At 40.5% G+C, this 26,807-nt stretch overlaps 1 protein-coding gene across 3 annotated transcripts in view; it reads left to right on the top strand.

The window, feature by feature from the left end:
* The window catches only part of LOC137321118 (E3 ubiquitin-protein ligase RNF38), a 223,017-nt gene that overhangs the window by 181,464 nt on the left and 14,746 nt on the right, over window positions 1-26,807 (top strand). For all 3 annotated transcript variants that reach the window (XM_067983341.1, XM_067983343.1, XM_067983342.1), the window contains 4 exons: window positions 4,890-5,051; window positions 11,130-11,233; window positions 17,726-17,810; window positions 26,490-26,611. In XM_067983341.1, the coding sequence (XP_067839442.1) occupies window positions 4,890-5,051; window positions 11,130-11,233; window positions 17,726-17,810; window positions 26,490-26,611 (473 nt within the window). The remainder of the gene's footprint in view (window positions 1-4,889; window positions 5,052-11,129; window positions 11,234-17,725; window positions 17,811-26,489; window positions 26,612-26,807) is intronic.

Here is a 26,807-nt window from a genome sequence, read left to right as displayed (position 1 = left end):
ATGGATGGGGAGTGGCATGGATGGGCACAGGGGTCATGAGTCATGGGGGATGGGATCAGGGGTCAGTTACGGGGGGATGTTAGGATCGGGGGTCCACGATCATTGAGGGGGAGGGTCGGGGGTGGGAGGATCGGGGGCGGGGGGGTCCACAGTCGGGGGGTCAGGAGCCCGCGATTGTTGCGGGGTCGATGCACATAGGCTTGTTGGGCCTGGGGGAAGCACTCCTGCTCCTTTGGGCCCACAAGCTGTGCCTTTCTAGGCACCTACCTGTTAGTCTCTGATCTTCTCGCCTCCTTTCACGATGCGTAAAACAGAGGGCCCGGGAATCCCAGGCCCCCGGGTTGAAATCGGGAATTCGTGAAAAATGGAGGCCTGAAGCCTCCTTGAAAGGTTGTAAGGCCTGACACGCCTCCTGGAAGTGGGTTGGTCGCCCGCCCCTCTTCCCGCCTCAGAGAAAGCCGGAAATGGACGGGTTGAGGGCGGGTCTGAAATGGTGGCAATTTTCAATGCCCACAACCCACCTGTTTTTTTACTTTGAAAATTGATCCCTATGAGTCACCTTCTTAATTTTGAAAACTCTTCGCCTCACCTCAAAATCTTTGTTTTCCTAATGAGACCAAGTCCCATTTCCTTGTAATTTATATTCCTGAGACCTGATATCACCGTTGTTACTTTATGCGGCATTTTCTCAAAGGTAATAATATCACTTGGTGGGTCTAATTACCAATATTGCACAAAATATTCCACATGGGGTCTAACCAGTGCCTAGTGCAGTAACAGCCTAGTCTCTCCTTGATTTATATTCCATCCCTGTGCTGCAGTGTTATCAGATACCTTGTTTATTTGCCTTTTTTATTGGAGTGGGTCATTGGGCGGATGGTTTTAATGATTTTTATGTAACAGCCCCAAATCCCTTTCCTGATCGGTGTGCTGTCTGATACATACTTCCTATTTCAGTTCCACACTTCAATACCATTTATCACTTGAATTTTATTTATCCATCTACTGCCTCAGTTCCTTAAAAGATCCAAATTTCTCTGTACATTACGGGTGTGTCAGGGAGGGTCTTCGTAGAGAAACCTGGAAATTGATGCTTGGGACTTGTCTGGTAGTCCCTGCACACGGAAGGCTTGTATTGGCTGGGTGCTCTGTATTCAACTAGTATTAACTTCTCTCGGGTCAGATGCCGCTCGACCTCTATGCGGCCACTTTCTGATCTATTATATCGTCAGAGTAGCTTCCTGAGGACCAAAATGGTGGGCGTCCTTGGTGGCAGCGAGAGGCAGAGCTCTGTAACAGGCGATATTGGCTTCTGCAAGGTAGACGATCTTATATTTGCTTCCTTTTCTGATAGATATATTGAGGAGGTTGGAGTACTTTTACACTAAAATAATTCCTGCCTCTCTTCCACAGTACCGTTCTTATTTAAGACCAGGATTTCTCATTATTCTAATACTACAATAAACTCAAAAGGTTTTAAATTGTTTTTTGTTTGCAGAGTAAAGCAAGAAAATGGCAAATTGACTGCTGTACTATCCAGAGCTTGGCATAGTTTTAGTTCTGTGGAACATGCTGTACTGTTATCCCTTTTGAGCATTCATTTCACTTTTAATTGAATGGCTGAACCATACCCAAGGCACTAGTTCCTAACACCTGCACTAGCAGGAGGTGGAAAATGCAAATTAGAGCAGATTTTTCATTGCCAACTAGTAGAAACACATTCTTTAAAATTACACTTCTAGCTATAAAGGAAATTAAAATGAAGTAATGTAGACAAAATAAACTAATTATATTTTCTAATGTTGCCCACTTCACTTTAAAAAAAAAGTCAACTCCATATTTATACTGAGTTCTGAAAACAAATTAGAATTTGAGTGGAACATTCATGCTGTTCAGAATAGAAGTTGAACATCACTTGGCATGTTTGTCATCTTTTCTCTTTCATCATCATCGAGTTACATTGAGTCTACAACACAGAAACATGCCATTCGGCCCAACTGGTCTATGCCAGCATTTATGCTCCACACGAGCCTCCTCCACCCTACTTCATCTAACCATATCAGGATATCCTTCTATTCCTTTCTCCCTCGTGTGCTTATCTAGCTTCCCCTTAAATGCATCTATGCTATTTGCTTCAACTACTCCTTGTGGTAGCCCATTACGCATTCTTACCACACTCTGGGTAAAGAAGTTTCTCCTGAATTCCCTATTGGATTTATTAGTGACTTTTATATTTATGACCCCTAGTTTTGGACTCCCCCACAAGTGGAAACATTTTCTCTACGTCTACCCTATCAAACCCTTCCATAATCTTAAAGACCTCTATCAGGTCACCCCTCAGCCTTCTCTTTTCTAGAGAAAAGCGCCCCAGCCTATTCAGCCTTTCCTGATAAGTATATTCTCTCAGTTCTGGTATCATCCTTGTGAATCTTTTTTGCACCTTCGGGAGCTGAAAGTCAGCTACGGTTCATTCTACTGAGTGAGTGTGTGTGTGTGGGGACCCTGGGCGAGTTCAAGATTGGGCTCAGCTGTGATCTCCACCATCATCTCATGGTTTACTGACACTATCAAGGCCTATACATGAACAATAGCAAACAATTTTACAACACCAAATTATAGTCCAACAATTTTATTTGAAATTCACAAGCTTTCGGAGGCTTCCTCCTTCCTCAGGTGAATGTTGTGGAAAAACCTGAGGAAGGAGGAAGCCTCCGAAAGCTTGTGAATTTCAAATAAAATTGTTGGACTATAACTTGGTGTTGTAAAATTGTTTACAATTGTCAACCCCAGTCCATCACCGGCATCTCCACATCATGAATAATAGCTACTGGGGTGAGATCCAGGAGGGTGACGGGTGCCTGTGGAATTGGACTCCAGGAAGACCCAGCATTCTCATTGAAACCAAACTTGACTTGACAGCAATGCAATTGTCCTGACACATCTCTACTGCAGTTTACCTGTATTCCCTTATGGCTTTAGTTCACATTGGAGGCCCAAGTAAATGCATTATGGCAAGCAAATTGTATTGACTTGCAAGAAAATCTCTCTGCTGTGACTTTCTCATTGAGGAAAAAAAACAATTTATCCATAAATTCTGAATTTGTTTTTGCTCAAAGAAATCACATTATCAAACGTGGCTTTGTGATCAAAAATGGTTGCAATTTCCTTGTGAGCATGGTGGTGTTTGGGGGGAAAAAATATGGTAACTGAATAACATTCGTGCAAACCTGGCCGTATAAATGTTTGATAATTACATGTAAAATAATTGTTGACTCGGACAAATTAAACAGGTATATGTTCGCAAGTTGCTTTTGGACAATTATTTCAAATGATGGTTTGTCAGATCAAGCCATCAGGGTATTACACCCAGAAAGAATTCTTTCTCCTATTAAGTGTCCTTTGCCTATCCCATCTAATCATCTTTCATTAAACTAGGGTTGCGAGCCAATGCCACTCTTCAGCTGCTTACTTACTAAATGGTGCTTTGGAGCATTAAATGTAATCTGCTCAGTCTGAGATTAGGTGAAGTTTGGATCTATTGCTGCACAAATGGGATATCAGTCTAAGGTAGCAGCTTCCTACTGTTGGCCTGTTCATACATATAACCATTGCACTTAGTATTCCTTTTCAGGATAGCAATAAATATTGGTTTTGGTGGTCTGATGTGAAAACTGGTATATTACTGAGTATTTAAACACCCCTAATTCCCCACCCTCAAAAATCAAATATCCTAAAGCAGTTTCCTCTTAACATTCCAGCCTATTAAAGCCAGCTGCTGCGCTGTTTTGCATTGGTTGGTGGGAACTGAAACTGGTGGTCTCAACAAGGTGCTTAATGAGAGTCACTCATTCAACCTGCTCTCAGATCACAAACCTGCTGCTAACCATACCTTCCTGTAACCCCATCCCTTGCAGCTGCATTCTTTTCAGAGATGACCTACTTTAGGAGACCAGTGGAATCAATCTATATACAAGGGAAATTACCACTTTTCAATATATTACTTTAGTCATAAGAACGTGAGAGAGTCTGGATCAAGAAAAGCTCATTTGACCCATCAAGCCTTGTCCATCCAGAGACCATTTATGATCATTTATCATAGGCCCACTACCACCACCACCTGTTGCTTCCCTACTTTAAGAACACTAAAGTCCTCCTCTAACTCCCCGGATAAAAATTGCAAGTAGTGCTGTTAATATCTGTATAACCTTAATCAATAATTTTATCCTTCAATTCCTTAAAGATTCTGGCCTATAATCCCATCTGGCACAGGAACCTATTGAGTGTCTAACACTTGAATTTTCTTTGTAAAAATCTACTGACTTCTATTTGTGTTAATTGATCAACTAGCCCCATTAACTATGAACTGCAATTTGTGGAATAGTGATGTGAAGACTCCATTCCATAGATTTAACATAGTGACTAGGGTGCAGTCCATTTCATTTGGGTGTACCTGTTGTCCATCTGACTTCTCATTGGATCCCTCTTTGTGTCCTGAACATACAGTGGTGTTGCTGGTTTCTGTTCCGATACTGCCAGCACCAGAGCCCATCCTTGGGAAAGAAAGAGGGTGATAATGTGCTTGTGTCACTGAGAGTCCCAGTATGTAAACGGATGGTGTAAGATTAGAAACATTAATGTTTGTCAAAAACTTGAAAGCACAGATAATAGTTTTGAACTTTTAACACAGAAGTATCTGCTATATAAAATTTCTCTGAATTCTCAAAGCCCGATGAATTAAATATTTCTTATTTTTTAAACTGCCTATTTGATCTAAAATAGTTGAAACATGGTAGTTCCAAAAATTCTGTTGGCACAACAGGCAAAATTTCATATTGACTGATAATGATCAAGGAAACAATGCTTAATAAATTCTACCAATCTCTTGTCAGCCTTTACAAAGGATAGAGAATGAAGTGGAGTTACTGGGAGAACATCTTCCTGTTGGGGGTTTTACTTATCCTCCGTCGCCGCACCCTCCTACCCTGGCTCCTTCTACACCACTCCAGTTCCTGACACACGACCCTCTGCACCAAGAGCTGCCCTTTGGAGTAGTGAGTACTGAACTGGTTCTTTGTTTTGTCTACCACTGGGTATTTGAGTATTACTGCAGGGTGAAACGCAACTGTCCCTGGCACAGGAAGAACAAGAAAACTTATATTGTGTTATAAAACCTTTCCATGTAATGTGCCGTTTCAAATACCGATAGTCTGATATTCTTGATTCTAGTATCCCCAGTTTACCACATCCGTGTGATTTGAATGGATTTGACAAAGCTCACGGTAGTTGTGTGACACTGTATTAGGTGTTGGTTTTGAATGTTTTTCAATGATGAGTTGTGGTGCTTGCAGATAATGTACTAAAACTCTGCAGACCAAATTATTTTTAGCACATTGTAAATATAGAAATGTTTTGCGTGCTCTGAATAGTGGTCAAAAATTAATACAAATTATGCTAAATAAAGTATTATGTAGCTTTAGTGTTTTTGCAAACTTGAAACAAAAGTAAATTCCAAAGGAGGAGTGTTGGCTTTTGGTTGAAAATTTCATCTAGAAATAATTTTATCCAAAATAATATATTTAGATCTGATCTGTGAACTTCATGTGACGTCAATCCACTGATATCGCATGAATACAAAATGGGTCCACTTTCAAAAACAGAATTAAGATTTCCTTGCCAAATTTCAAACTAAATCTTATAATGTAATCCTAAAAAACAAAATACTAAAACAGAAATAACTGGAACCCCGGTTCTGAAGACAGGTCATTGACCTGAAATGTTAACCCTACCATCCTATCTCCACAGATGCTGTTTGACCTGCTGAGTGTTTCCAGCATTTTCTGTTTTTATTTATAATATAATTCTACTCATTGTGACTGTATTGCACTCATACATATGTGATATGCAAAGATAATATATAGTTCAACCTTTCTTTATATTTCTATGAAAAATAGTGATCTCAGTTTATTTTTTAATTATACCTGAAGATTTCCCAATTTTTGCAGGAATGATTAAAAGAGGAAAGCTAGATAAGGAGAATGTGATATCTAGTTAAGTAGAGTGTGATACCAATTATATCTGTGGTATCGTTGAAAGTCTTCCATCTAATGTGCCTGTATCACACCATTCAAAGGCGCAGCATATCAAAGGCATCATGCCACAAAACGCATGTCCATAGGACAAAAAAAAGTGATGGGCTCAAATAACTACTATCTGTTAAATTCACTGATATAATTGGTTCAAATATCCGTTAATTAAATTTGAAGTAATCAAATACTAATTTCATTCACTAAATAGGCAGGAAAGATTCCAATCAGTAACAGGCAAACATCACAAAACCAAATAAATTAAATTCCTCAGATTTATTTTCAAAGCCAGCAATCTGGAACCAGCAAGTATCTAAAAAAAAAACACAATTAAGTTGCTTAAATAATTTCTGCAATCTTTTTCAGTCGCTATTTTCCTTCTTCGATCCTGTGCATGTATAAGCTGGAACTAACATTTATAACATAAATTCTATATGTGTGAGAGAGATAGATGCATTATGGGTGTTGGTTATCAGCTTGGTCCTGGGGCACTCCAATACCTAGAGTCCACTACAGCAGCTCATATCACATGATGACCAGTTTGAAAAGTGCTGGGAAATTGCAGATTCTGTTGACAAATTCTGTGTGTGAGCAAGAGATTCATCATGGGATTGTAGTTTTTAAACACACGCTCTGGTTTCCCAGGAGCTATCATGACAACCAGGCAGAACATTCACAACAACAACTGAGGCTTGAGCAGCAGAACAAAATCATCCAAATATAATTTATTTCATTTTTACAGCATTTTATATAAATGAAGCCATTAAATAAAAAAGAAATGAGTTCGTACTGTTGTTTGGGTTGAAGATGTTTTGTTAATGAGGAGGATGGATGATTGCATCAGGGATAGAAGGAATATTTATGAAACACTTTGATGCTGAACTGCAAATCCACTGCAAGATATATGGGGAGAAAAATATCTTCCATAATCACGTAAATAACTGGGAAAAAGACAGGAGGAAGGAAGAATATCAAAATAAATAAAGTATTTGCATCTTAAAGCAAATACCATAAATCAACCATGGGATGTAGAAGAAAATTTTTTTTTAATGTATGTAACTGGGAATAAGATGTTTTGGGAATGAAAGGAGTGTGACTTGCCTGGTAAGGAAGTTTTAGAAAGTGGTAGTAAATATTATTACAGATATTATATCTGTGAGGCTCCTGTATCTTTCATTGTTAGGGAGGTATGTAATATTTCTCCCTCATGATGTACTGGCTCAGTAAATGTGCTGCATTACAGAATGGGCAAACCACTTAAGTGTTTAGGCTGCAGTGGGACCAGAGTAACCATCAGCAACTGCACACTAGGTCCCAGTCTATCCATGAGCAATGCTTCACAAAAAGCATTAGACTTATCAAACTGTTCTTTAGAAATTATAAATCTGATACTGATTGCATCCTCTGCGCTCCGCTGGAGTAGTCCACCACTGGGTCACAATCTAACTGGCAAAATCCTATAATGGACAACTTCCCTTTTACGGCATTTTGAGACAGCAAGATATCAGAGGCATTTAACAAGTGACTAACCTTGTTCAGCCTGGCCCATCCTGGAGTGTCAGTTTATTTTTCGCAGATCCCATAAACATTTGCTCACATATGAGCTCCCAACATCAAAAAAAAATTTTCATACTGGGATGACTCTACTTCCTGTCGTTCAGTCAGGAGGGCAGATTTCTTGAAAATTCTTCTATTTGTCTTTATTAATCTACTGTAAGCACTTCATAAATTCATAATTCTTCTAATTCAAAATTATTCAGAACATTTTTTTGAAAGAACATTTTTAAAATTCAAGCACTACTTAGGTGCTCATAGGCTTTTACGACAATGGCCACGATTGTTGCCTCTCCTCGAAGCACATCAGTGGCACCATGAATGCTAGTGGATTGTTCCTGAGCTGCTTACACATGCTACTGCTGGAGGCAATTTCCTTACCATACCCATTGATCTCTCTTAGCATTAAACAGTTGATAGCGGCAAATTAAGAGAAAGGAAAGAACGATTTATATAGCACCTTGTCACATTCTCAGGACGTCTCAAAGCACTTCATTATTAATGAATTACCTTTTGATGTGCAGTCATTAATATTATGTAGGCAAACATGGCAACCAATTTGTGCACAGCAAGGACCCTCAAACTAAATCAGATGAACAAGTTAATCTGTTTTTGATGGCATTAGTCGAGTGAGGAATGTGAACCAGGACACCGGAAGAACTCCCTGCTCCTCTTCAAATAGTGGCATGGTATCTTCTATATCCCTCAGTACTGCACTGAAATAGTAGTCTAGTTTATGTTCTCAAATCCTGGAATGGAACTTGAACCCACAACCTTCTGACTCAAGTGAGAGTTCTACCAACTGAGCAAAGCTGAGACTGAAATTGACTGAATATGTCCCTAGTAAGTGCTCTAAACAAGTTGTAGTTGCTTGATCCAGCCTATCCACATCAGCTTCCACTGCTGAGTGTATGGAAGTAAGTAACTGCTCAACATGGTCCAAGTGTTGTAGCATCTTCTGTTTGGAAAGCAGGCCTATTGAGTTCTTTGATCCAGGACAACTCAGGAAGGGCACGCAGTATGCCGGACTTCTTCCCTCATCAACGCCCACTTCTGCTAGCCCTGCATCACCTGTCCTGCTCTGTATGCTTCCTCGTCAACATCAATATTTATTTGTCACAAGGTGTCTGTACCTCGGCTAGAGCTTGCTTCAAGTGCATGTGGTGATGACTGGTGCTCTGCTGACAGTTGTTTTCTGACTGAGCAGAGCAGACCACCTATTTCTCCTCATTCTGAATAAAAACCAGGAGTTTTGCTCCCTGGTGTGATCCACGGTATTAGAGTGGCAGGGCAGCCTTTGAGTGCACCTGAATCTAGTGAATTTTCTGAGATCAGCCTTATCTAATGTTGCCTTCCTGAGTTGTGTTGGATCAAAGAACACAATAGACCTGCCTTCCAACAGGGACTTGAACCCACAACCTTCTGACTCAAGTGAGAGTTCTGCAAAGCTGAGACTGAAATTGTCTGAATCTGTTCCTTCTGGTTGTCTGTAAGTGCTCTACAAACGAGTTGTAGTTGTGAGTTCACCCACAGAAACCCAACTTCCTCACTGCTTTCAAAGGCGAGGAGGGTCTTGTGTAGACATGGGATAAATCTAATTGCCATAGTAATTCCAGAAGGGTTCTGTCACTCTGTTATCTTTGGCACAGTACTAAAACTTGGCCAGATCGCAGGGCCAGTGAAGATACTCTTAAGGTTATAGAGAGCTAAAACTTGCCCACGAGTAGTTTAAAATACGGAAGCCAAAAAAGCGAGAGTAAGAAAGGCAGGAAAGATGCAAAATTTAACATTATTATTTAGTATTAGTACGCAATAATTGATTAAGATTGGTTCAAGACACGTGTTTGGAGAAACCTGTTAAGATATCTTCGATGGTAAAGAAAAAACACACATCAACAACACAACTAATGAGCCAAAGGATAGCGCATTCTCCCCCAAACTCTACCAACTGGTCCACAATAAAATTACACCCTCCTTCCGCAAACAATCGATACTTGTAAACCATAGGAAAAGAAAGGAAAGACTTGCATTTATTTCTATTACGACCTCAGGATGTCCCAAAGCACTTTACAGCCGATGAAGTACTTTTGAAGTGTAGTCAGTGTTGTAATGTAGGGAAACGTGGCTGCCAGTTTGTGCACAGCAAGCTCCCACAAATAGCAATGAGATAAATGACCAGATAATCTGTTTTATTGATGTTGATTGAGGGATAAATATTGACCAGGACTCTGGGCAGAACTCCCCTGCTCGTCTTCAAAAATAGTGCCACGGAATCTTTTACGTCCACCTGAGAGGGCAGACAGGGCCTCGGTTCAACGCCTCATCCAAATGACGACACCTTTGACAATGCAGCGCTCCCTCAGTACTGCACTAGAGTGTCAAAATACTGTACCAGTTCCATTAACTTGACACTAGGGTCAAAATTGTGAGGCGCTGTTGGCTGGACCAGAGCTTCCCTCGTGGGGAGCGCAGGTCTGAAAACCAGGACTATCGCTTGGTAGTCCTATCTCTGACCTGCCATCATATCTAACAGGAGTAGCTGAGTCCCACAGTTTCAGCCCCATTCTTTTTGTTGCATGCTCCTGTGTGATCGTGTTTTATGCAAAGTTTTTTGGAGCATCTGTCCACATGAAATCATCGATAATGATCCAATGTCAGCTACTGAATATAGTACGGAATTGGAGATGAAAGAACACTATCATACTGGTTAAAATTATATTATTTATTTTTTAAAAAACATAATTTTAGCGCAGGACTCAAAGAAAATACTCCATGGTAATTGGTTTCATATAATTTATGTTATACTTTTGGAATGTGACCTGTATAACTCAGCCATGCCTGCTGTGTACATAAATTATGAGGTTATTTTAATCTATCTAATACAAATCATATCAAACAAATTCCCACGGGATAGTCTCTAATTAAATCATTCTAAACTTAGTATACGAATTTTGCAACTCAAGTTTACTGTTCTGAACCACCAGCTTTTTCTTCGGGGTTTCTTGCAACAGACATGCAAGCACTGTTAGTTATTTTGAGAGTGCAGGTTGCCAGCAGTTCAGTATTGGTTTCTTATGCAAGAAATAGGTAATGATGCATAATTTTAAAGAAGGTGGTAACTATGGTAAAAAAATATTAATGAAAAGGTAAATACTATCACTTCCATGGTGTATGGACTTCTTGTTCTGTTGAGTTTTTACTTCACAAAATAATTGTATCTACAGGGACTCCTCCATTACCTCAGTGCATTCACTGACTGTTTTCAGCATGAATAGAGGTGGCATGGGGCCCTACAAAAGGGTCCTGTAAATCTGATTATTTTGAAAACTTGGAGATGTTCTGCCAGTAAGTGCATTTTATTGATGATACTTATCTGTCAAGTTCCTTTCTCCAATAAATAGTTGAGCTAATTTATGGATGTTATTGTCTACGGTGAGGCAGTTTTTGACACTTGCTTATGCATACTGTTGTCTGTTATTTTCTCCCAAACAGCCGTATCCTCACTTCATGCCTCGAAGACTGGCGGGACGCAGATATCGCTCGCAGCAGCCCTTACCACCCCCACCTTATCACCCCAGCTTCTTACCATATTTCCTGTAAGTGAGTTTACCATTTTCAAAGTGAGGTGCAACCTATTAATGTACTGTGATAGTTAAGTATTTACTTCCTGTGTTATGTTTGGAAAGTTTTGCATCATATTCATTCAGCAGTTCAACCAAGTGACTGAATGTACAAACTCTCTGCCCCACATAGAAAGGAATGAAGATAATTCAAAGAATATTTTTAAAATTATACAATAGGCTGAATAAGACATTTTAATCAGTTACAATCCGAGTTCCAATGCACAACCTGGTATATCAGGTTATAATACCATGATTGATTTCTTGTATTTACCTATATATCGTAAAATCTTGTATCTTGCACTCACTAACATTATAACAAAGGGAGCAAAAAATCCAAACAAATCCCTGATTGCTAAACGTTTCAGGCTTGTTACCAACAATTGTAACTTTATACTCCATATATTTGTAATCTAGAAAAGATACAATGGGACTAATCTTACAAAATAGAGCTCTCAGCACAGCAACTCACTTGCTGGGCGAAATATCAGGGATTCGAATCCCGGAAAATTCATGCCCCAATTCCCAATATGTGCACTTTCAAGTACAAATAATAAAATTAAAGCATTACAGAAGGTTAGAAAAATAAGTGGGGCAAACTTTCTGCTGTCCCCACTAAATAGTAGGAAAAAATCCTTTTAAAAGCAGCTGCTACTGTTTAACCATTGGAGGTTCTGTTATGGCCATGCAAAGCATAAAATTAGTGCTGTGAAAGTAGTTCAGAATGGGTGTTAGTTCAGTGCAATCCAATGTATAACGTGATAGAAAACTTGTAAACTTGTTTGATTGTTAAAGTTTTATATTAACCTGAACTGCAGTGGGCCCTTAGTTCTAGGGATATTTTTACCTTTCTTCAGATACATTTGATGTCCATTTCGCAAATCTTCATGTCAAGATTTGAATTGGAAATTGGGAACAAGTAGCCCTCTCAAACCACTATTTCAGTAATTTTTCCTGTAATTATGAAAATTATCTTTGTGGCCTTTTCTGCTTCAATTCCTCATTCATTAGGTTGGGGAAGGACCTGAAGTGACAGACACTTTCCTGTTGCCCTGAAGAAACAGAATTTCCTCTCAGTCTGAATACTTGAGTTATGCTCTGACTCACCTTTTACAATTGAGCAAACAGACCTGCTGCAGATTTCTGACCTAATTGTAAACTATGGGAGTAGGACTAATTACCTGATAATAATTATGACCTGAATTGTAATTGTGCAATAAACTCCTCATCTCTTCTTCGAATAGTGCCATGGGATCTTTTACGTCCACCTGAGGGCAGACGGGGCCTCGGTTTAATGTCTCATCTGACAGATAGCACCTCCGACAGTGCAGCATTCCCTCGGTACTGCACTGGAATGTCAGCCTTGATTTTGTGTTCAAGCCTCTGGAGTGGGACCCACAACCTTCTGACTCAGAGACAAGGGTGCTACCACTGAGCCACAGCTGACACATATAGTATAATAAATTATGATATTTATTATACTATATTATACATGAGTATAATAGCAATAGTAAGTTAAAGGTAAAACAGAGATTTTTATCCTAATTCTAGACTTTGCTTTGAAATGTCATCAAGTCTATGTGATCAGTTAATTGAGTTTGAAGCTACCCAGTTGATTTGCTCATTGCATACACTAAGGATGACCACTATTTTCCATCAATGCTATACATTTTCCCCTAATTTTCTTCCTTTCTCTCTGGAAAGGGCTGCCTTTTGCTGGGACATGGTTCTACAGGCATTGACACATAGTTTTTGTACTAACTTTTTCCCTTTCTGATGAACCTTATACCTCACCCAAGTGGCCATTCTTCATGTGTAAAACCTAGACCATGAATGTTAGAAAGCAGTTTGGAGTGTAGAGCGCAATATAACCACGCTCAATGTTGTTTTCAGTCAAAATCTGCACACGGGCACTTCCTGTTGGGAGTCACTGGATGATTATCAGGAGTGGGAATTTAAACTGATTTTTTTTCACGCTCCCTAGCCCAGGGATCAGAAGCCAGTTGTAGTGCCCCATACTACTTCTGTCTGAAATGAGCTAACTCATAACAGTCCGGAATCAAACTCAGGACTTTGTAGTCTGTATTTCTTGGTGCTGCAATGTGCTGTGCCAAGACCCTCCGCCATCGTGGACCCTCTTACTCTTTTTTCAGTATTTATTAACCTGAGAAACTCTTTCATGTGGGCATTCACATCACACAGCTGTGCACATTGCAGGAGATCAATCTTCTGTAATGCAGTTTTGATGTAATTGTACCCTATCTTGATAAATGATGAGTACTGAATAAATGGTACCATCGAAGGCTGCAAACGGAACAGGAGGAAGGCTCGGACTCTGAATTTTGTCGATAACCATTAAGGCTTTAATACTAGATTGGTTGGGGAAAAATGACAAAACATTGGACAACTACTTTGCTCCAGTAATCTTATAGGATTTCTGAAGTGCCTTGTTAGTTTAGCTTCTGTCTTTTGGTTCTTCAAAGTTTCTGGTTCATAACTTGGTGATTATAAAGATCAAGTTCTTAGTTCATAACTAGATGATTGTAAAGTAGATCAAAGTAAACAAAAATATATGAAACTTATATTAACATTTTTGGGGCAACCTATTATTTAAATATAAATGAAGATTAAAATGATTTAAATAAATTCTTATTAGCAAGATTATCCTGAATCATATGCTAATTGGGGGCACATTATGCAATAGTAATTGAGTTAGCCAGATATGTTTCAATAAGAATCCTGATATCGGTATGGTACAGCACTGTGCCGTAGTTACTACAGTTGTGTTCTTTTACTTCCGGTAAATGGCTCACTGAGGCTGACCACTGCATTTATTGCCCTGTGTAATTTCTGACTCTGGTTATTCGATGGCCTCTTTAAGGTATGTTAAGTCTCTTCAACAACTATACCCATGCATTTTAAATCTCGTTCTACTGTGGATTTAACTTTCTTCCGAAGAAATCAAATTCCCTCCCTATACCCCTCCACCTTCTTCTTTAAGTCCGTCCTTAAAACCCTCCTTTGTTCAAACTTTTGGTCACCCCTTCTAATCTATCCTTCTCTGGCTCAGGATCCATTTTTTGGATTATGCCTCTTTGAGGTGCCTACAATGCCACAATGAATATATTTTACTAACGGGTGCTGGAAGGAGCAGTATAAATAAAAATGCAATGTTTGCAGAATATAGTGTTCCCTTACATAACATCATTGGGATTAAGTTAGCTGACTAACAGCATCAGTATATATTTTTTTCTGTTAGCTGTTTACTTCCCAAGCAAGCCTTGTCTGATTTGCAAGTTCATGATCCTTTGGTTATGATTCCTAGAAAGTGACGTATCCTGTGATTATGTGTACCAGGGTTCATTGGCCAGTGGGCCAGCAGTTCCTACTGCAAGAGCAGTTGTTTAAAGATTTTTAATGAGCATGACCCCAAGTGACCCCAGCAAAACATAAATAAATCACTAGGGCTACAGAGATCCTCCATCTCCATCGGTGCCATTACTACAGAACACAAAGAAAGGAGTGAATAACTTGCAGATGTTTGTGTAGTTACCACAAATTTGAATATCTTAAGCAGACATGAATGTACGAGATCTCTCTCAGTGGGAATGTAAAATTCATCCAAATGCAAACAAACGAAAATGATGGACAGCTGGTCCATTGAGCCTACCTCACACAGTCATAGTGCCTTTAGCATAATGATTCCCAACCCCTCCCTGCAGCCATATAACCTCCAGGGAGAGGCCAAAAGAACAGATAAAAACCCAAGCATTTAGGGAGACAAAAAACTGGAAAATTCCTTTCCAACTCCCTAAGGTCATCAAAAACCAGTCCAGGAAACAGCGTTGACCATGATTTGTATTACATAATATCTCACCTACGTTTTATACTCTGTGAGTTCCGCCCCAGCCAGCGAATCTGCACGAGCCAGCAACTTGTTCCATAGGTCTACTATTCTCTGGGGAAAAGAAGAACCTCCTGACGTCTAACCTAGTTCTACCTTTGCATAACTTATACGAATGACCCCTGGTCCTCCCTACCTTATCTAAATGAAATAATTTATCTATACGGACACAGCCTAATCCCTTCATTATTTTAAACACCTCATCATATTCCCCTGGAGTCTATGCTTCTCTAAAGTAGGGTAAATGTGGTGTTTTAAACTGGGAATCGTTCTTGTGGCCCTCCTCTGAACCTTTTCCAAAGCCTCAATATCAGCCATCATTGGGACCAAAACTAGTCACAGTATTCTAAGTCCGGCCTAAATGTCTTTAAAGCGCTCATCAGAGCAAAGGAAATATTATGAGTATGTTATGAGTAGCACTAATGAAGGTAGGTCTGTAGTGAGGGACATTGCAATGAGGGACTGTTATATTTATTCTAAAATATAGTCAAAAATATCTCCATGAAATGTAATTTGAAACTATAATTGTAAAAAGATCAGGAACAGAGGAGTCCAGAAAGCATACTGAGCTTTGATTTCAGGACCTGGGTTTGAATCCAGAGTAGACAGATGGAATAAAAGTCTGCTCTGTCTGCTGGATCTAAGGATCCTAATTGAAACAAGTTTGGGTAGCTTTACTCCAGTTCTTGGTAGATGTGGGCCCACAAAGCAAAACTGAATCTCCTTTCTCATTTGGAGCAGCCCCAAGGATGCGTGATGTGGGAAATCAAAATGTCGTACCATCACAATAGGTTAGGGTTTATGGTTAGGGCTGACGCACATTACCGAGGAGGCTGACTATGCTGTACTTGACCTAGGAATACATGATGCAACACTGTGCCCAAGAAGGGAAAGGGGTTCCATTCTTTAGCAGTAACATTCTCACCTTGTCCAACATTTACCAAAATGCTTTTTTCCCTCAAAAAATACAGAAAATTAGCCTTTCCTCGGTACCTTTGATGTCTTTTAGTTCGAACGGATTAATTACAGCTGATTTTACAAAATGGAAGATATAAAAATAACCAATGTAAACGTCAGAATTATTTAAAAATTGACATTATATTTGATCCTTTTGGTGAATTTTGTGATCCTTTAGGTGAACATTGTCAGTTCCAGAAATGGAACTTTTACCACTTTGGCACTCACTATCAACATCAAACACCAAGGTCAAGTATTATAAATGTTTGAAGCAGAACAAAGCTTCCTCTACTCTTTCCCAACAGTGCAGATTAACACTCAGCTCAGAAGAGCACTCTCTGCTGCTTTACTGTAACAATCTGTTTTCCACACCAGTCATCTTTGTGGCTTTTGTGGTTCAGATTGCCAAGTTGTACCAAATTACGGGTAATTTGATGCCCGCAGTCTTGTGTTCACTGGGAACTGGTGTATTTTGTTCTCTGCTTGTGGGCAAAGCCAGATGTATTGCCCAACCCTAGTTGCCTTGAGAAGGTGGTGATGGTGAACGATTAGAATTGTTTGTATAGCTGAGTGGCTTGCTAGGCTGTCTTGGAAGGTATTGTGAGTTGACCATGTAGTGTGGACTAGAGCCACAGGTGGACCAGGCTTTCTTGCCTGAAGAGAATTAGTTGAACCACAATGATACCAGACCACAAATTACCAGATTTATTGAAATCAGTTTCACGACTTGTAATGGTGAGATACGAGCATATGAAAATGACGGGCTGGAAAAGAGCAGCTGGTCCATCAAGCCTGCCCTACGCTCATGATGGCTGGAGCATCGTGACCAGACACTTCCTACCTTCTTGCAGCTTGTAATCTCCTGTGAGAGGCAAAAAGAAGAGAGAAAAACCCAGGGCCGATAAGGGAAAAAAATACTCTGGAAAATTCCTCTCCGACCCTCCCCCGACGAAAAATAGTCCAGGAGATCATGTGTTCTGTGCAAAGCTGCTTACCCTCTATATGATGAGATCTTTGCCCCAGTTAAGAACCGGTCCAGCTCCATCTTGAAAGCATGCAGAGAGTCAGAACACACCACACCAGCTGGCATTCGAGAGGCTCACTATTCTCTGGGAAAAGAAGAACCGCCTAACATCCAGTATATTTCTGTTCTTGTGTAGTTTAAACTCGTGTCCCCTGGTCCTCCCCAAGCGGTCAAACTGAAATAATCTAAACGCATGACCATCTGGATTGCTAGTCCAGTACCCTAACCACAATACTACCGTATCCGATAGTGACCAGGATGGTTTGAGACCAATTAAACTTATTTCATGTAGTAACCTTAAAACTAACTGAGAGTGAGACATTCATTCTTTTGGTCTGAGCTGGATATGATTCAGGTGTGTGAAGTGAAGATTTGTGTGTTACTGCATTGAATCACCAAGCCCCTTTTGGTGGTAAAGTTTAAAATGCTTCACTAGATTATTCATGGTGCCCATATTCTAACATTGAATTTTCTAAACATAAAACCTGAAATTTTTGTTTTGTTTTTATAACCAACTTGCATATAAAAGGCAGCCTTTATTAAAATCCTTTTTAAATGAATGACCTGATATTTCTCTGTGCAGATCAATGCTTCCAGTACCACCCACAGTGGGACCAGCTTTTAGTTTGGAATTGGATGTGGAGGATGGCGAGGTAGAAAACTATGAGGTTAGTGCATTGTATATATGCTGAGGCCAAGGAAGTTCATATAGGGAAAATGGTGATTTATGATTAAAAGGTGAGCAAAAAAGCTCTTTCATATATGATCAAATGGGGAAAAAAACAAAATTATAGCACAAATCCTAGATCTGTAGTGGTGTGCAATATTTCCATCGTTAAGAAACCTTCAAAAAGACATAGTGATCAAGTGTTTACAGGGTTGCAAAATAAATTACTCGTCAATCAGCTTGTTAAAATACAACGTAATGGTAGTCTAATTTCCTTCAGATCAGGCCATGCACATATAACAGGCAGACTTTGTAAAGTCTTTTTTAATTCCACCCCCCCCGCCCCCCCCCAAAGCAGCTCTCACATATCTCAATAAGTGATACAGAAACAATTTGCTCTTGAGCAACATTGGTATTTTCTTTCTTCTATTTATTCTCAGGATCTGGGCATCACTGGCAAGGCCTGCATTTATTGCCCATCTCTAATTGCCCTGAGTTTGATACAAAGGAGCGGCTTGCTGGGTCACCCCGGAGTCAACCATTTTAGTGTGGGACTGGAATTGCATATAGGCCAGATTGGGTAAAGGCAGCGGGTTTCCTTCCCTAAAGGTCATTAGTGAACCAATTGGGATTTTACAACAATCTGACAGCTTCATGATCACTTTTACTAATACCAGCTTTTTATTTCCAGATTTCTTAAACTAAATTCAAAATTTTTGAACTGGGATTTGAAGTCGTGTTCTCTGGATATTAGACCAGGTGTCTGGATTACTAGTCCACTACACTAACATACCCATTTTCAGCCCAGCGCCAATACATTTGTGAAAACTGGAATATTTACATGAAAACAGTAACTAGCAGACAGGGTATGGCCTTATCTAAGTCTTGTGAATGCTGTGCTCCGCTATGCAAGATTTTACTTGATCTGTTAGAAAGTAGGACAGATCTTTGGGCCTGAAAGTAATGGAGATTCTTGGAAGGGACCCCAGAAGAACTCGAGGATGGCAATCTCCAGATTAATTCCCATGTCACGTGCTAGCCAAGCCAAGGAGAATAGAATTAGACAGGTCAGCTCATGACTGCAGAGTTAATGCATGAGGGAAGGGTTCACTTTCTTGGAGTATTATGGTGATTTCTGGAACAAGGGATAGCTATACCTTCACTGGAATTGAAATAGCACTAAGATCCAGCAGGAGGATAGATAGATCAGTGGGGAGGATTTAAGCTAATATGTTACGGGGTGGAGAAAGTCTAGGCATGAGACCAGATAATGAGTGCAAGATTAATAAGGCTGTTGAAGTGGAAGTAGGAGAGTTAAATAAAATAAAAGATGCGAAAACATTACCAGAGGAGAAAGGGAAATAGAGGCTTTGCGGCAGTAACAGATAAAAACTTACTACCTCAAAAGTTAAATGAGAAAACTATTAAAAAAAAGACGGGTTAGTGTTCCAAAAAAATGGAGTCAGGTTTGAGTAGTAAACATGTGACTGCAAAAAGCATTCAGAACAAAATTGAAGATTTAGAAGCATTGATGACTATGGAGGGGTATAATACGGTATAACAGATGTGGCTTAGGCATCGACAAGTATGGACACTTAGTATTCCTGATTATAACATTTCCAAGAGAAAAAGGGAGAGATAAAAATGAGTGGGCAGCAGTGTTAGGAAAGGATTCTATTACAGCGCTAGAATGTAAGGATGTCCTAGGGGGTTGCATTAAGACAGTATCCATTTTGATAAGAGTTAAGAAAGAGGAAGGGAAACGGTGCAATTCTTTGTGTGCAGTGCAGGCCACCAAACAGTGGAGATGAGACAGAGGGAGAGATCTGCAGAGAGATATGATCTGTAAGAAGAACAGGCCAATAACATTGGGTGATTTTGACTATCCTAAGATGCATTGGAGTAAAGGTAAAGCATGTGGGGATCGCTTTTTAGACTCCACCCAGGACTGCTTCCTAGAACAGTATCTTTCTAGTCTTAACAAGGAAAGATGCAATGCTTAATTTAACTCTGGGAAATGAAGTGGAGAAAATAACATGAGAGTAGGAGAATAATTGGGAAATAGTGACCAAAACTTGGTTTAGGTTCAATTTAAAAGTAGAAAATGATAATGAATGTGCTGGACAGGAAAAAGAAAAGTTCAGCGAGATAAGAAAGGATCTGGTTCAAATTAACTGGGCATAGACGTTAGCAAACTGGATGACAGAGCAGCAGTGAGAAATCTTGAAATATGACATGGATAGAGTGCAAAATGTATATATTCATTTATAAAATGAATAGGGGGAAACCAAAGAGCAGAGTTCTGTGGTGATAGATTAAAAGGAAGCTGAAATTTAAAAGGGGAGGCATGCGGTAAAATTAGGCCCAACAACCCTAAAGATACTGGTGAAGAATATAGAAAGTGTCGTAGGGAGTTTAAAAGCAAGATTAGAACGTCTAAAATGAAATATGAAAAAAGATTAGCAAGTAATATAAAAGGAAATAGAGTAAGGGTTTTTAACAATAACTTGGATTATTATAGCACCTTTAATGTAGTAAAACACCTGAAGGTGCTTTACAGAGGCATATTTGGACAAAAATGGACACCGAGCCAAAGAAGGAGATATTAGAAGGGGTGCCAAAAACATGGTCAAAGAGGTGGGTTTTAAGGAAAGTCTTAGAGGAGATGGGGGTGGAGAGGCGGAGTTTAGGGATGGAATTCCAGAGTGTGGTACCTAGATGGCTGAAGTCACAGCCACCAATGGTGGGGCAAAGAGAATTGTGCAGTAGAATTTTGAATGAACTGAAGTTTATGGAGAGTGCAGAATAGGAGGTCGGCCAGGAGTCTGAAGGTAACAATAGCATGGATGAGGGTTTCAGCTGCAGGTGAGTTGAGGCAGGAGCAGAGGTGGGCAACGTTACAGAGGTGGAAGTAGGCAGTCTTTGTGAAGGAGACAAAATGAAGTCAGAAGGACAGCTTGGGGTCAAATAGCATGCAGAGGTTGCGAACAATCTGGTTCAATCTGAGACAGTGGACAGGGAGGGGGATGTAATTGGTGGGAAGGGTATGGAGATTGTGACGGGAGCCAAAGACAATGGCTTCAGCCTTGCCCATGTTTAACTGGAGGAAATTGTAGCTCATCCAGGACTGGATATTGGTCAAGCAGTCTGACTCTACAAGAGGCAGTGGAGAGGTCAAGAGAGATAGTGCTGGGTCTCATCAGCGTATATGTGGAACCTGACCTCAAGTCTTTGGATGATATCATCATCATGGGGCAGCATGTAGATGAGTAAGAGGAGGGGGCCAACAATAGATCCTTGGGGGACTTCAGAGGAAATGGTGCATGGTTGGTAAGAGAAGTCACTGTTGGAGTTGCTCCGACAACAATAGTGTAGGTAAAAGTGGAACCAAGCGAAGACAATCCCACTGAGCTGGATAACAGAGGACAGTGAAGCCTGATAGTGCTTGATGTGTGCCAGATAGGCTCAAGTCTGTGCCCCTTGACTTGAAGAAGTGAAGATAGGGGCCAAACTAGGGGAATGACCAGGATGGGGGAGAGTAAAGGTTTTACTGGGATCAAGGACATCAAAGGTGGAGGAGAGAGACTTGTTGAGCGGATCGATGGCTGCAGAAGTATTGTGGCAAGTGGAAGGCCAAAGACTAGGCAGTTGGTAGCTTGAAAGTGCAGTTGCAAGTGAATTGAGGGAGAGTTGTTTTCCAGGGGTGGACTCAATAGCAGATGTGTTTGTAAGGGGGTAGGGTGTGATGAGGGATACACGGAAGTAGATAGAAATGGCCTTGTCTGTGATAGATACTATGGGAGTAGAGCAACCATGTGAGATGGCAAAGTCGAGGGGGTGGGTGTGTGTATGAGTAGGAGAGTTTATATGGAAGGAGAGGTTAAGGGAGAATAGGAGGGCTGTGAATTCAGAGGAGAGAAAGCAAGGTGAGTTGAGTTGGAGAATTAAATCATTGAGGATAAGGAGTCACTCAGTGCAGAGGCTGAAGAAGGAAAGAAAGAAAGATATCTCAGTGAGAAACTCAAAGGGGTTTGGGGGTGTGGTGAAGTCTGAGGAGTTCAAAGGAAAGGTGAGAGGGATGGAATAAGGTGAGGTGCTTGAAGGAGGAGAAGGTACCGAAGGAGTAAGGGGAGAGACCAAGGTGTGATTTGATGATGAGGGCCTCACCACCACTGCGGTTTCAGAGGAGCAGCTAGTGGAAGGTATAGCTAAGTGGGTAGGCTTCAGTTAGGGGCAATGTGTCATCACCCTTGAGCCAAGTTTCAGTAAAAGCCCAGATGTGAATACAATCATCCACAATAAGGTCATTGGTGGCAAGGACTTTGTTCGCTTGTGAACAAACATTCTGGAGGGAATTGCGGAGAGGGACGGTGATTATTGATCTGGCAGAGTCTGAGGGGGCAGTGGTGGGGGGGTGGGGGGTGAGCAAGACGGGAAGGACATTGGTGAGATAAATTAAACATAAAATTACAACGGGATATTGATAGATTAGGTGAATGGTCAAAACTGTGGCAAATGGAATTCAATGTAGACAAATGTGAGGTCATCCACTTTGGATCAAAAAAGGATAGAACAGGGTACTTTCTAAATGGTAAAAAGTCAAAAACTGTGGATGTCCAAAGGGACCTAGGGGTTCAGGTACATAGATCATTGAAGTGTCATGAACTGGTGCAGAAAATAATCAATCAGGCTAATGGAATGCTGGCCTTTATATCCAGAGGACTGGAGAACAAGGGGGCAGAAGTTATGCTGCAGCTATACAAACCCTGGTTAGACCGCACCTGGAGTACTGTGAGCAGTTCTGGGCACCGCACTTTCGGAAGGACATAGTGGCCTTGGAGGGAGTGCAGCGTAGGTTTACTAGAATGATACCAGGAATTCAAGGGTTAAGTTACGAGGCGCAATTACACAAATTGGGGTTGTATTCTCTAGAGTTTAGAAGGTTAAGAGGTGATCTGATCGAAGTTTATAAGATATTAAGGGGAACGGATAGGGTGGATAGAGAGAAACTATTTCCGCTGGTTGGGGATTTTAGGAGTAGGGAGCACAGTCTAAAAATTAGAGCCAGACCTTTCAGGAGTGAGATTAGAAAACATTTCTACACACCAAGGGTGGTAGAAGTTTGGAACTCTCTTCCGCAAACGGCAATTGATACTAGCTCAATTGCTAAATTTAAATCTGAGATAGATAGCTTTTTGGCAACCAAAGGTATTAAGGGATATGGGCCAAAGGCAGGTATATGGAGGTAGATCACAGATCAGCCATGATCTTATCAAATGGCGGAGCAGGCACGAGGGGCTGAATGGCCTACTCCTGTTCCTATGTTCCTATGTTTCCTATGAGATTTTCCCCTAGCAGGTGTGCTGAGCAAGAAGGTTGGTGAGAGAGGAGAATGGGCATTTGGGGTTGCTACTCATAAGGAGACAACAACTCGTACCCTGACGGACCCTTTGGAGATTCCCGAGAGAGGCACAGGATATCTGTGGGTTTATCCAAAGAGGTTGCAAGCTTGGGATGGCAACAGGAGAGTTGGAAGGCAGAGAAGTAGTAATTTGTTGGGGTAGGAGTGGGGTGGGGGGCAAAGTAGGAGAAATGAAAGGTGGTTTGGCTGGGTGACAGGAAAGGGAAAAGCCAGGAAAGAATGGCCTAAAATAGGCCAAGAGAAAGAGAGGAGATAGAGGTAATAAGTTTGGGTCTGGAGCAGCAGCCAAAATACACAAGTAAATAGGAATTCAGGTTACATAGATATGGCAGAGATTAGAAGAGGCATATTCTGATCGTAAACATAGGGAGGAGACAAAATGAGTATTCAAAGTTGAAGTCTGAGATCCAGTGGTGGGACGAGTTTGACTTGTAGACAGGTTGGAGTAAACCTCAGCATCGACGAACCAATGTGTAGGTTCAAACACAGTCGTAAAGAGAGAGTGAACCCAGAAGCTGTTTGAGGGGCATAGTGTTATTGGGCATATTGACGGAGGTTGTCCAGCATTTAAAAAGTAAAAGAATGGAGAAGGACTTCTCAGGAATGACCAGATAGTCTCAAGTCTGTTACCCTTGTGCAGGATGAAGGTATTTTGAGTCATTTTTGTTTAACAAATGATGATGGAAGTGAGAATTTAGATGTACTAGAGGAAGATGTCAAACAGTTGATAGAGCTAACTGATGTAAAGGAATTGGTTCTGGAAAATAAACAGAACTGAAGGTGGGGATAATTCACTGGGCCCTGATAGCATGCATCTAGGGTGTTGAAGGGAGTCAGAGAGGGGTTAGCAAAGACTCTGGGCATAATTTTCAATTCTTCTTAGATAGATATACAAGTTGTGCTGGGTGACTGAAGGGTTGCCATTCTTACAAACTGTTCAAGAAGGGAGAGATGGATAAACCAGGTAAGAATAAGCCATAAGGAGCGTACAACATAGGTGCACCCGGACGATGCTAGGGTTAGGAAACTGTAAATATGAGGATAGACTTCAGTTACTTGGGGCGATTTGATTGAGGTTTTTAAAATCAGTAGGGGTTTTGATGGGGTGAATAGGAACATGCTATTTCTTCTGCTCAGGGAGTATTCAATTTAAAATTGTCACTTGAGAGGTTAGGAAAAGCTTCTTTATGCAAAGGGTTGCTGAAGCATGGAATGCTTTTCCACAGGGAGTGGTTAAAGCAGAGACCAGTGCATCTTTGAAGAGAAACGTGGATGAATATTTGAAGCAGAGAAATACACAGGGTATGAGGAGAGAATAGGGCAGTGGGATCAGTTTTCGAACGCACTAGCAAAGAGCCGAAATAGACACGATGGGTAGACTGGCAGCCTCCTATGCTTCTATAGTTCTATAACCAAAACGGAACTTCAGATTACAGGATAGAGAGCTGTCAATCGAGCCAGATCAGAGACACAATGATCCACTGAACAACACAGAGCTGCCACTTACACCTGGTTTTATATAAAAATATATCTATATATATTTTTATATATATATCCTATATGTTGAAGACCCTCCCCCAACGCCAGCCTCCATTTTTGTAGAGCGCAGGGTAAGACATGGTTAATTGTTAATTCAAAAGCAACCATATTATCCCTTACATAACCGAAGTTAGAAGGAGAAAAATAATGTAATTCTGAAAGTTGAGATTTTGATGCAGGCTGATTTTTACTCCTTCCCACACCCACCCCGTCTCTTTGCCCTCGGGTGAACAGTTGCCACTTGTGAATCATCGGCAAGAACAGGTCTGGCATTTTGCTTTAATCAGCTGCCCGGAACAATATCAACAAGACAACCACATTACCCTATGTATAACTAAAGTCATACTGGGAAAAAAAAATTCTGCAATGTTATAATTTGAAGCAGGAGACAACTCTACTTCCATCACTGGACCAGTAATTCATAGAACGTGAGTTCAGACCCCATCAGAGCAGTTTGAGAATTTGAATTCAATTTAAAAACACATCTGGAAATAAAAAGCTGGTATCAGTAAAAGTGACCATGAAGCTGTGTATTGTTGTAAAAACCCACCCGGTTCACTAATGTCCTTTAGGGAGGGAAACCTGCCGTCCTTGCCTAGTCTGCCCTTTATGTGACTTCAGCCCATGCCAACAAGGTAGATTCTTAATTGCCTTCTGAAGTGGCCTAGCAAGCCCCTCAGTTGTACCAAACCGCCTTCACCACACGGACTTCTGTGGTTTAAGGAGAAGGCCCACTTCCACCTTCTCAGGGGAACCAGGGATGGACAATAAATGCCAGCCTTGCCAGCAGTGCCCACATCCTGGGAATGAATTTAAAAAACTATATGAACACCACATATGATAATCTAGCAGGTCCACATACTTTGGGCAGAGAGGTTCTATGTGTAGATATTTTTTTTAAAACCCTGCTGTATATTTTAGTGAGCTGCTTATTTCCCATTGTGTTGACTTCAGTTGGGGTGTAAAAATTTTTTTTGTCCTGACTTCTCTTTGCCCTTTTAATCTTTTTTTCAGTCCTTCCATTGTTTCCAGCCACACTTCTATAATCCATTGCACATTAGTCCTGTCCTCAATTTTGCTTACTTTTGGTTTTCTTTTCTGTTTCTAAACAATTTTTTTTGTAAATGGATAAGCTATGATGGACCAATTATTCTTCATTGTCCATGTCTGTCTTGTAATCGGAACAAATTTTTGTTTTAATGAATCCCTGAGGGTGTCTGGACCAAGCCTACGCTAACAGTGTACTGTAAGTGACTCACACTCACTCCTTCAGTAATTTACATTCCCAGTAAAAGTTTCAAACGAGTCAGTAAACGTCAAAAGAAATGGTTTTGTGAAAATTATCTATATTTATAGGAACTCTGGTTGAAAGTAACCATTTGATTTCTTATTGGGGGGGAAGGATTGTCAGTGTCTCATTTATTCTTTGAAATACATACAGGAAGCACATATGCATAAGACCGTAACAGATTGCAGAGGTGTAACACTCAACTACACTACTGCTTTATAATGGTCATACGTTTCTGTGCGTTCATGTGGGAAGTCATTTAATCTCCTCCTTACCCCAATACTTTTGCTGGGCAAAATAAATTTAAATAGATATTTAAAAACAAATTCTTGTCAGTGAAACATCCTGATATCACGATATTGATTGAGAGCTGAAAGTTAGCAATAAGTTACATGTAATAAATTATTAAATAATGTGTATTTTGAATATAGGCACTTCTTAACCTGGCAGAAAGACTTGGAGAAGCCAAACCACGGGGACTTACAAAAGCAGACATTGAACAACTTCCATCCTATAGATTTAACCCTAACAACCACCAGTCAGAGCAGACTTTGTAAGTATATTTGATATGTGTACAGTAAAATTGGAATGCAAAAGGGGTGACTATCTTTGATTTTAAGTGAAGAAATTCTTCATATTTTGTTGGTGGCTGTGTGTAATACCTACAGAATCATTGCACCATAGTACTCAAAGGCAAGAGAGGCAATTGGCTGTCCTATATTTCATTTGATGATTGCAGAAGTTACTGC

Source organism: Heptranchias perlo, chromosome 4, assembly GCF_035084215.1.
Source record: "Heptranchias perlo isolate sHepPer1 chromosome 4, sHepPer1.hap1, whole genome shotgun sequence".
Lineage (NCBI taxonomy): Eukaryota > Metazoa > Chordata > Chondrichthyes > Hexanchiformes > Hexanchidae > Heptranchias > Heptranchias perlo.
This window is presented reverse-complemented; position numbering and strand designations above follow the sequence as displayed.